The sequence below is a fragment of the Apus apus genome, chromosome 2 (genome assembly GCF_020740795.1).
Source record: "Apus apus isolate bApuApu2 chromosome 2, bApuApu2.pri.cur, whole genome shotgun sequence".
Classification (NCBI taxonomy): Eukaryota; Metazoa; Chordata; class Aves; order Apodiformes; family Apodidae; genus Apus; species Apus apus.
This window is the reverse complement of record NC_067283.1, coordinates 48,424,196-48,435,633: the sequence shown is the minus strand read 5'-3', so window position 1 is coordinate 48,435,633 and position 11,438 is coordinate 48,424,196. Positions and strand designations below refer to the sequence as shown.

Below are 11,438 nucleotides of genomic sequence, written 5' to 3'. Positions count from 1 at the left end.
TCCTAAAAATTTCTGGCAAACCACTGTGCTGCACGTTTTATGAGTCAAACCTCCAATATATTGTTCATCTCCAGTACTTCAACATGATGGACCAGATTCTTGGATTATCATGTTTTTGTTGCAAAATGGCTTTATAGCTGGAGTACCAATAAATGGGTAGAGTATCTCTATGTAGCAGAAGAATTGCTGGGTACTGCAACTGCTACATTGGTAGCAACTGATCTTCCAGCTAGTGGATGGGTCATCATGGGACATCTCTGCCTTCTTATACGCAACTGTTGTAGGGTCTCTTGAAGCGGCAGGACTTAGTAGGGGCCTGTAAAAGTACTGAATTGTGTTTGTGACATTATTGGTCCTAGGGACAGGAATAGCATAAGCTTAGTTTAAGATCATCTGGTACATGGTTCCTCGATGATTTCTGGGTGTCTATGCTACCATACATAAGTGGTCTTAGCTGTTATAATTCTACATGCTAAGACACGAGTAAGCTGCGTTCTCATCAAAATCCCATAAGCCCGTTAACTACTAGCTTCACCTGAAACAAGGCAGTGCAGAACCAAAGGGAAGTTCACTCAGAAACAGAAAGGAGACCAAGCAGGTGGTAGAAACATGACCTTTCTCCATGAGGTCAAATAGCTTTATTGTGATTAAGCACTACAATACAGTATATATCCATAAAAAACTCTATAGTGTATATAAATTATTCCTTCCATTCAGTAATTCTTTTTTTTTGTTTTAGTTTGTTGATCTTTTTTTTTCATTTCCATTACAGCTTTGGTACAATGTGATTTTATTATATTTTTAAATACTTTTAGCTTCACAAACTCAACACAAAGTACAAAACTAATCCGAATCGGGGATATTACAATCTACACAGTGGTGTTCAGTGGTAGGAAAAAATCTTACCTCAATGAATTCATGTCACTAGCTAAGCTATAAAGGCATACCTAGCAGACATGACAAAAATATGCACCATTAACCAGCAAACATTTTTTTTTTCAAAATTTTATTTTTAATTTTTTTACAGATTTTTCCAGCAGCAAGTCACTTCAGCATACTCAGTACTTCTGTCCTCAACTGATGATCCTGTTGTGTTCCTCTTCATTTGAAGGCCATGAGTTGTCAAATAATGCACCACTATCCTTGTACATCCATGCTAAGCCACAGTGTCAGTACTTGACCTGCCACCCTGCATTGTTAATGCTCGCACAGTTTGTCCTGCAGCTGGCAGAAATAACTGGAACGTTATTGGAGGGGCAGTGTGGGGCAATCAACCGTAGGTTGTTCTGTGGGGCAGGAGGTATGACATTACAGTAGACAGGCATTCCAGTGGCTGTAAGTGTTCCTTGACCTGATTGATTAGGTAGCATGATCGGTTGTTGATATGATTGTTGCGGCAATCCTTGAGAACCCTGGGTCATTGGCACCTAAGTAGGAAAACAGGAAGACGTAGGAAAAAAAACTAGTCATTACTAGTCAAAAAAAATTGAAGTAGGTCCCAAGTCTCCCTATCTTCCTTCTAACTGGATTTGAATACACACATGTTCTGTCAAAACGTGTTGTTTTCTGTTGCTCTGAACTGTTCTTATCCCTAAGGTTTTCCTTTGTTAGAGGAAAGTGAAAGAGAAATCCCTCTGCTCCCAGCTCTAGTATGTGGCTCTGTAATGATTAAGCTGAATATGGATTTCTGGGATTAGTGCAAACAGAAGACTCAACCCTGGTAGATCTAGACTATCTGAAATGTCTAAACTTTTAACTTCATTAATAAACTTTAAAACACATTTTCAGTATAGTAATTCTGAAGATGTATGGAGAAGTTTTTACCCACAAGAAATTCCCTCATTTCCATTTGGGTTGCTATAGTGTTTTCAGAGAAGCCAATGGAAAAGGTGGATGGCTGCTCAATCAGTGAAATCTATTAAAATGACTTACACGTCGCTTAGATTCTTAACTTCCCAGAGGGACCAGAGGAAATGTAAGCACAAGACACCTCTCACAGGCTCCTGGCATATCTCACAGAAACCAGGCACCAAGTGAGAAAGTAAGTCTGGGTAACTTAGGGCCTTGATAAAAATCAAGCCACTGCCTTCCCTATCCCCAAAACCCAATAAAGAAAAAACTATGTGCCTGCAGCTTATCATAGAAGCTGTGGTGAGATACTTGGCAGGAGTCTTCACAGATGAGTAATTTTTAACTGGATCAGACAAAACCCTCAACTTCATTACAGGAAACAACACTGCTCTGGCAGAAAAAAAAAAAATAAATCCCCAAACAACAACAACGCAGCCCCCCCCCCAAATACCTACAACAAAAACAAAAATCCCAAACCAATGTTCTTTTACTTTTTTAACTTAATTTTCTTCACAAGAAGTAGTATAATTCCTTCACCCTTTGTGACATTTCACCCACACTACAGGCTGTAATAAATATTTCACTTGAAGTATTACTAATTCAGAATGAAAATCAGGGGTTCTAAGAATATGTAAACAGGAAGAAAATAAACCAATTTGACACAGAAACGTATTTATCAGGAGGCCTCCTGCCACACACTGTCCTAATGAAGTAATATATACCATTCTGCAATACAAAAGCTTAATTCAATTAAGCACTCTCAGAAAGAGAAACAGTCTTTATGGCTCTGAAGTACCTGATAAGACGACATGGCTGGATACTGCACCATCATGCCTTGCACCTGATTTCCCTGTTGATTATTCATCAGGTTCTGGCTTTGCGGTGGCTGCTGCATTCCCATGAGACCCTGGAACCCCTGCTGCTGGTTTGGCAGGACAGGCTGGTAACCTGGAAGAAGAAAGACGTCTTTTCAAATACTCTGTCACTTACAGGGGCAAAATTAAAACTGCTGTAAGGAACAGCATATGATCCCATCACTTCTGCTCACATTTATCAAAAAGTTGCTTGGTATCTAGAGAAGCATTACTGGAAAATTAAAACTGAGGGGGAATTAACGAATGCTGTGAGTTGACAGCCCTGGCAGGGTAACATGAGCAGGCAGTGCACTGCCCTCGTGCTCTTCAACCCTGTAGCAGAGACCATCTTGAGGGGATGCCTGACCACAATCCAGGACTGGAAAGCCCTGAACAGACACAGGGTGCTGCTGGCTTCTGGCTACTTCCTCAGAGGCAAAACTCCCACTGACTTCAAGGACACCAGTATTTTTGCCTTCACAGTCTAATCTGGTAGTTTTCTTTCAGGTCACGTTTCTTATTTTACCCTCTTACCTTTCTTGTAACACAGCTCCCCAGCACGATGTAAACAGAAAAGGCTTTATTTAATCAAGAACATCTGTATACACACTGGCTCCTACTTGCAAGGCTTTTTATACCATTAGAGCATATTAAAAGTCATATTCCACCCTACAGTTTTATGTTTGGCAAAAGAGGAAAATCATAAAATAGGAAGTGTCTGCTACACCTCGTAGCTCGGTGGGAATGCTGCTGACACACAAGTGACTGCACAGGAATGAGAAGTTGATGCCTCTGCTTCAACCTGCAATTGGCTCTGAGTTCAAAGTCACCACAACATTGCAGCTTTTCTGCTGGGATGGCTCCTCTAGGACTACTTGAGAAATGAGGCAGAAGAATGGATGGGAAGTACGAGTGATGCTCCGCTTGGCAGCAACATGATCGAGCCTGAGAATGAGCCTTGCCGGATGGAAGTGGGCTGGCTGGGTAAAGGTACTATTTAGAGATGAAGGATTTTCAGAGAAAGTGGGAAACGAAAGGAAGATGCAGAAAGATACTGTCCTTGAAAAATGTAGCCAGCCACAGCCATTATCAATCTATGAATAATTTATCTGTAAGACATTCTATGTCCTTTAGCACTCGTACTTTTTAACATGCAGTTAGGCAGTGCACTATTAACTCTGCAGTGATGTTCTCAGAATAAGCATATTTCAGGCAAAGAAGAATTATCAGAAGGAGCAACACTGCATTATTTTAAGATGAAACGTGTGTCACGTCTGCTCAATTTATATTCATGAATACAGTGCATGGTACAATATACTTCATGAATTGGAAATAATCACCTGGCTATTTCTTCATTACGTCAGAAAAATAAAGTAGCAAATGTCTCTCTTTCTGCTGGTGTATTGTCAACAGATAGGTTTCCTTCAAAATCTTTTCTGATGCCAGAGACATGCTGGGTATCTCTGATCAATTTTTTAGCATTAAAGATGCCTTTCCACAGATAGGAGATTAACATCTCCAGTCAACTGAGAAAAATAGTAATAACAAAAGAATTTCCATGACTGAGTAACTTGGCTGGGATATAGCATCAAGCATCTCCCGAATGCACCAGATTATTATACATTCAAATTTGCTCCTTTCCTATGTGCAAACACAGTGTCAGCGTATTTTTTAGGCACAAAAATTACTGACATCAGAAATGCTGTAACTGAGTTTACAAAAGGCTTATCCAGCAATAATAAAATTGCAAGTCCTCTTCTGCTCCCATACACCAATTATGGAGGGGAGGGGGGAGAAAGGACAGAAATAAAAAATTTAGCACTTCTATTCTGGTATTTGCAAGACTGGAAGTTTAAGCAGAGAGGAGTCAACTGACAGAAGCAGCAAGTGATAAATCATCCCATGTCACTTGTGGCTGTCAAAGTAAGTCCCATGTGGTGTAATGAATGACAGATTGATGGTGGACCAGGAATCAAGTGACACTAAGTTGGGGAATGCAATCAAACATTGGATCTGGGCTCACAGAGTTGGAGCATGATATACCGGCACAAGATGGTGGACAGGTGCTCTGCAGAGACAGTCAGCCAGCCCTGGGGGTTGAGCAGAGAGAAGCCCTTCTGTTATCTCTAGTTAATTTAACTGCATTGCCATTATTTCAGTCAGACCACTGCTGAGGCTCTGCTGTATGTCTGAACACACAGCTGTCTCTTCACCTCAGCTTTGTGTTCCATATTCTTCAAATAAGATAAATTTATTGCCCAACACAGACATAACTATCAAACAGAAACAAATAGTTATGGAAAAGACAAAGTATCTACCCTTATGCTGAACATGCAGGCATCAGCACATGCAGGCATTACAGCAACATGCACCATGCACCTTTGCGCTGAAAACCTCCTCAGTATTAGCAAACACTGCTTAGGACATGGCACAACAGCTCTGTGTTTCAGGTGCAGGAATACACAAATGGGATGGGTTAAGAGCTGCAGTTCACTGGGTCATGAATTATTATTTTAACAATCTTATTGTTCCTCGAGGACTTCAGCAATTTCTCCTGCTTAGAGGGCATGTGCACCCATCACCCCCATCCCAATATGCGGAGACCTGCTTACACCTCTGAGAGTCAGGAGAAGACCTCTCTCCTACAATGCTCTGACCACACAAAGGGGCCTCAATACAAGCCCCTCAAAAATACTTCACATGCACTCTAACACACTTCCACACTTCAAATGTGATTAGCTGGGAGCAAAAAGGTATTAAAATAATCTGATCACATTGTCTTCTGAACCTTCTTTGCCATTAAGGGAAATAAAGTTACTTATTTGGCCCAGAAGGAGGTACTGTCATCTCTTGACCATTTGCTCCCTTGGCTCATGGGTGGAAATGATGTTTAAGAAGGTTACTGTTCTGCTTCTGTCCTTGCAAACATGCTGGCTGTCCTCTCTTCCTCACTTAATATTCATGGACTTCTTTTTAATTGATCAGCACCCTTCGGAATACAACTAAGATATCAGACCTTGCTGCAGAACTCCAGTACAACATCTGGTTAAAATCCAGCATCCTCTTCAAGTCTCTAAAACTCAAGTGAAGCCACTCCACTTCACTTGATAGCAAAGTCTGACCCTTTACTGTGTTAAATATATGAAGAAAGATGCAAGTTCATCCATTCCATTGAACATAAAAACCTGACACAGCACAAAAATATACTCCAGCAGCACAGACAGGGTACAGAGTATTAAAAGGTGACTAAATTTCTGTATCTACAACAAGCTCTATAAACAAGGGGAAAATGGAAAAAAAAAAAAAAGAAAAAAAAAGAAGCCCAAGTCCATTCTGCTCAGTCCAGCTTCTATTTGAGTACTAATGCAAGGGGAAAGAACTGGCATTCTGCATGGCAATCCATTTGAACAAGAATTTGTTAATAGCAGAAATCAGATGCTGTGAATTTCATACCTCCACAGCCCAAATTTTGCATCTCTGACTCTGCAGGCCACTTAACATTTGAAATGGATGCTTCAGTGTTTACTGTGTGTTGATGTTTTCATATGTTTTTGCACATTGCCCAGGAAAAGAATGAAGATAGGAGAACTGAAGCTCTGCCTAACTGGTAAGTCTTAATATGTAAATCTTTCATGAAACTATATCATTTTAGCAAGTATTTTTTATTTTTTTTAGGGCACAGACTATCAGATACTGCTAATTTATTTTGTACATATGCATCAGTTTCAATCCTCAACTCAGCTTTGCCATGCTTTTGACATGCTATTTATTTTTCACTGAAATGAAAATAGTATAGTGTTCCAAAAGTCCTGGGAACCAACTGCAGTGCATGAAAAGCCATGCATTGCTGGGCAGAAATGGATGTTTTGGAGCTACAAAGGTGTCAGGAAACAAGTGGTATCATACTTTCTGCAGCAATAGTTTTCTTCATACTTGCTCTTTTGCTCATTAGCTTTCATACTACATAAAGTGTAATCCTTAAAAGCCTCTTTACTGTCCCCTGGGAACATACATACGTGGGTTACTTCCTAATGGCAGTACACATCAGATGAACCATCCTATTACTGCAAGCTCCAGGGCCTCTTTACTGCAATTATATCATCCTGCTCTATGTTATCTCTGCTACAATGGAGGATTTTTAAAATCAGGGCAAACATGAGAGACATTGTTAAACAACCAGAGGAACAAATCGTGCACTGAATTTCAATGACTGCCTCAGAGGAAAAATGAGCCTTGGATTGCAGTCGAAATGAACAGGCTGCCATACCATCAAGTTAAATCTCTGAACCTTAACAACCTGCATCACCATGCTGACAGTCAGCTAGCTTAACCATCCCAGGGGGAGAAAGACTACCTGAAAGACCCAAAAATGTTTTAATTTCTTAATGAGGCTATGGAGCTCAAAAGACAGAACACAGTGGTTTTACATCTCTGCCAGCAATGTCATACAGAGCTGTAATCAAAGCAAGTCTGGTGCTCTGCTGGCCTCAGCATACATCATTCATGAACAGCACATCCATGTTTGGAGGGACTGTTTCACTGCTCATTTTAGATTTGAAGCATATATTAGCAGGATCACTTTGTAACATGTATATCAGTGCTCTGTGTAAAGAGCAATCAACACTTTGGCTGATGAATGCAGCAGTCTGGCACAAGCCCCTGGACTGCAAATTTTACTGTACTCTTACCACTTGGACAGGGTCTTTGCATCTAAGCCCACCTGATACAAATGCATAAAGACAACGTGGCTTTGATGTGAAACGATTTGACAGGTCATCTGCTCTCTTTCCACTTTGCTCAACGTAGTGCTGGGAGGAGTTGAGCTGTTGCCACCAGCAAACCCAAAATGCAGGTACCTCAGCCACACACTGCAGATGCTTAAGGAAGCAAAGCCCTGAAGACATTCAAAAGGGAAACCACCTCAGGGCTAAATGGGCTGAGTATAATGTTACACAGATCTAGTCCTGCTCCTGCCCACTCTGCAACTACTGCAGCGCCTTCCCAGTGCTCTACGCCCCTGGGTATACACCAGCTCAGCCCCTGCCACAACTGCCACCAGGAACCCTGGGAAGACATTGAATCCAAGCTCCCATGGAAAAGCCAAGGGGACCAAGCACCACATCTAGGTGTGGGCACAAGGGAATCCTGCAGTGTACTGTAAACAGATCCCACCGCACCCAGTGCCAAGTGCTGCGCTCACTCATGTTTGCAGAGACACCACCCATCCCCTTTCCAAAACTGGTGAGGGCTGAGAACAGAGCTACAAAAATGAGCAAAGGTCAGAAAGTGCAGCTTATGAGTTGCTTTGCTCAACTTATTCAAAAGATGAAGAGGTATCTGCTGGTAGACAGTTTGTGAACAGAATAAGAAATGGTATAATAAAATTACATGGTTGGAAGGTAAACCTAGAACTGTTCAAATTAGAAATAAAATCTAGAGTTTCAACAGACCCTATAATTAACAAGGGGCAATTTACCCAGAGAGGAAGTACATTTGCTATCACCTGAAACCTCTAAAATGAGGATGGACAGCTTGCTATAAGATATTAATCAGTTTAATAAGAAGTTCTGGGAATAAGGATATGATTAGAGTGTGGCCTGTGCTCAGCATTATTCAGAGCATTAAATTACATTTTCCAGACTCAAAATACTTAGGAAAATGTTAGCCAGCTAGCTCCTAACACTTTTTCTATCTTCCAAGGAAAAGGACAAATCATTCTGCAAGTGGGACAGGATCCTCTTCCCAGTCCCTCCTCCCTTTGATCACACACTGGCAATACCACCCAATTCACTCCACAAGTAGAGAGTTCACCTTGGTACGGTGGATGTTCTAAAGGCTCTTTCTGGCCTATTCTAGTTTACTTTGCCCTGGCTGGAGTAGGACTATGTTGGTTTTGTAGGCTGAAGAATAAGATCAGTATCTATAGATTTTGCTAGGTGTTTTCTTTTTTTAAAATAAGCTATGGGTAAAGTATAAAAGTGGGTGGATGTAGCTCTTTATAATAATCGAAGCTTACAATGCCCATGATAAGTTACTGATTAGAGAAGAAAAAAATGTCATTGTAAAACTACAGTCCAGTCATATTTGTAGTTTTACATCAATAAGTCTGGTAAAGTTTTTGGCAATTCACTTATTTGCCAAAAGCAGTAAGCTGGTCCATCCCCAAGTACTTGCAAAACTGTAAGTGAGAAAAGAACATATGAAGCAAACAGTTTGGTGAGATCCAACACAGTGTCTTAAGACAAAGTACCTTTTGATTCTCAAACTGACCTTAATGGTATCTGTAAAATACAAGAAAAGGAAGCCAGTTTGGGAAGCCTTGCATTTAGGACAGTTGGCCAAGCTGTGGGAGGAGCATACTGAAACCTCTTCCCAGCAAAACTAAGAGCAGGAACTTGAGGGTTTTCTAGCAGCCACAACACAGCCCTCCCAGCCAGGGGTCCATCAGCGTCTCCTGCCAAGGCTTCTGACCTTGCAGGAGATATTCAAGTACTGGATTGCAACCAGATGTTTCATCTCCTGCGTGAACATCATAATTACCAGGTACAAAATCTCCCCATATACTACTTGCTCTAGAGGAGTGCTGCCCTTAGGTATTTTCATGTCCAGGTGTTACGCATTAGATTTGGGTGGCTGCTGTGGAAATTGTGTGTGTCCTTCATTATGCAGTTGGTCATTACATGGCCAGTTTCAACACAAATGGACTAAAAGCCTCATGGAAAACAGAAAACAAAGCTATACATTTAGAAGCAGATTTGATTTTAGCCTCACCCCGAAGTACTTGCAGTTTGGAAGATTCCCATAGAAGACACACTAATTCACGTCTCCCTGCCGCTATGTCATTTTTCTATGTGAGCCTGAAGATTTAAACTGCAACTTATACAGCTGGAATCCAAACCACTTTGTAAACAATTTTGTAGTTTAAACTTGGATCTAAAATCCAAGGCACGCTGCAAACCAAATCTACTGCAGTTGATCAATCCACTCACACTGTGTTTGTGTTCTCTCTGCAACATACATAGCAATGTCTTGACCTAGTAAGATATTCGTTCTTCGTGCTCCACTTGAAGACGTCACAGATAATTTATGGATGTGAACTGGGTACCATGTGAGCTAGAAGGACAAATTCTTAACAGCTTAATGCTAAAAATCCATCCCTTTCCCCTTAAAACATAAGACCATGGAATTTAGTTTTTACACACATGCAAAGGAAAAGACAAGAATAGCTATCCATCCCTGAAACAAAGGAGTATTAGGAAGCAACAGATAACTTGAGAGTATGAGGTGGCTTTATAACACACATTAAACAGCACATGTGCCAAATACCACAGCAGAACAAATACTCCTTTCACCATGGCACGCTGCAGGCTCAGACCCTCAACAACAAGTGAAGCCTTTTCACCTAAGTGACTTAAAGCTTGGCTCCTCTCATTTCAGGTAAAAGCACATCCCACTCAAGCAGTACAGCTTGCAGGGGAAAGCATGGGGTAGTGTGCTAGTTTTCCTTTCAAAATGTAAAGCTAATGACATAAATCCTTTCAAGATGTGCAAGATCAAAACAATTTTTAGCTAATGGCTCTCCAGTTACATTCACTGAAAACACACAACGTGGTAAATTTAATCCTAAACTGATTACAATGACAGTGACTCCAATAATTCTCTGCAGAGCTGGGGTTATAAAGCTGCAGGATTTTGAACTTCCGAGTCTTGACACATAATTGCTGCAAGAATTGTAGCTGCCTGGTCCCTAAATTATCCGTAGCTTTGCTAAGACCACATTCATGCTTCCAGAACCTGGTAACTGATCAACAGCCACACTTGTTGGCAGATTCGCAGAGAAAGAGCCATATTCAGCTACATTAAGGAACTCAGCAGGACATATATGCATCAGAAGTAAGAGCCATTAAGATTTCATATCACTTAAGAAAGAAGAAAAATACTGGTTAGAAAGCAGCCTGCCTGTCTTAACCACCTCTTTGTCTCTGTCTTACAAAGCTACAAATCCCACAAGATGAATAGTGCAAAAATATACTCATCCAGCTTCAGAAGAAGAAGAAAACAAATTTGGAAATTTGCTGCAATTTTGCATTATTCCAGAGTGACCTATTTGTTGGATTTGGTAAAAACTGATGAAAATACTCTGATACACAGTAATTCTTTTTGCTGTTTACAGCTCTTAAAATCCCCCATCGGGCTGGTTCTGTCCAAGCAGTAGTGCAGGACCTGTCTTATCTAGCTGAACTTCTCCCTGTCCTCCTCATTTATTTTTCCTCAAAAAGCTGTATGAAATCTTGGTTCTACTTGTTTTGCAACCGTGGGGGCTGGAAGAAATCCAGAGAACAGAGCATTTGAAGCATGGATGGTTTCACATGCTACTTGAGAGAGCACTGACAACTGGGGACAACTCTTGGCTGCAAACAAAATGTGAAAAAAATTAGGGAAAGTAACATTGTGTATCACACGTGAGATTAAGAGCTTCTTACACGTCAAAAAAATATCCATTACATTTTCTTTTGCCCTTTTTCTATGATGCCAAGTTCCAGCTGTTGGAGACAAAGAATATCATTAGCTTTTAAAAACCACTAATATGCATGCTCGTTGCCCCATGGGGGAAAAATGTTTTTGCAAAGAGCACTGAACTGTTATTTAGAGCCTCCTACTTCATCATTCAAGCAACTACCTTTGGAGCAAACATGCAAAATCATGGATACAATGAATTTATGCATCACTTAA

The 11,438-nt window shown here is 40.8% G+C and overlaps 1 protein-coding gene across 18 annotated transcripts in view; it reads right to left on the bottom strand.

Moving 5' to 3' along the window:
* Nucleotides 1-602: 602 nt before the first annotated feature.
* ARPP21 (cAMP regulated phosphoprotein 21) overlaps nt 603-11,438 on the bottom strand; it is a 207,700-nt gene continuing 196,864 nt past the window's right edge. For 17 of the 18 annotated variants that reach the window (XM_051612516.1, XM_051612522.1, XM_051612526.1 and 14 more), the window contains 2 exons: nt 2,648-2,799; nt 603-1,427 (listed from right to left, as the gene is read on the bottom strand). In XM_051612516.1, the coding sequence (XP_051468476.1) occupies nt 1,170-1,427; nt 2,648-2,799 (410 nt within the window). In that variant the 3' untranslated portion in view covers nt 603-1,169. Of the gene's footprint in view, nt 1,428-2,647; nt 2,800-11,438 lie in introns of those variants that run through there. The other variant, XM_051612530.1, reaches the window with a different exon arrangement.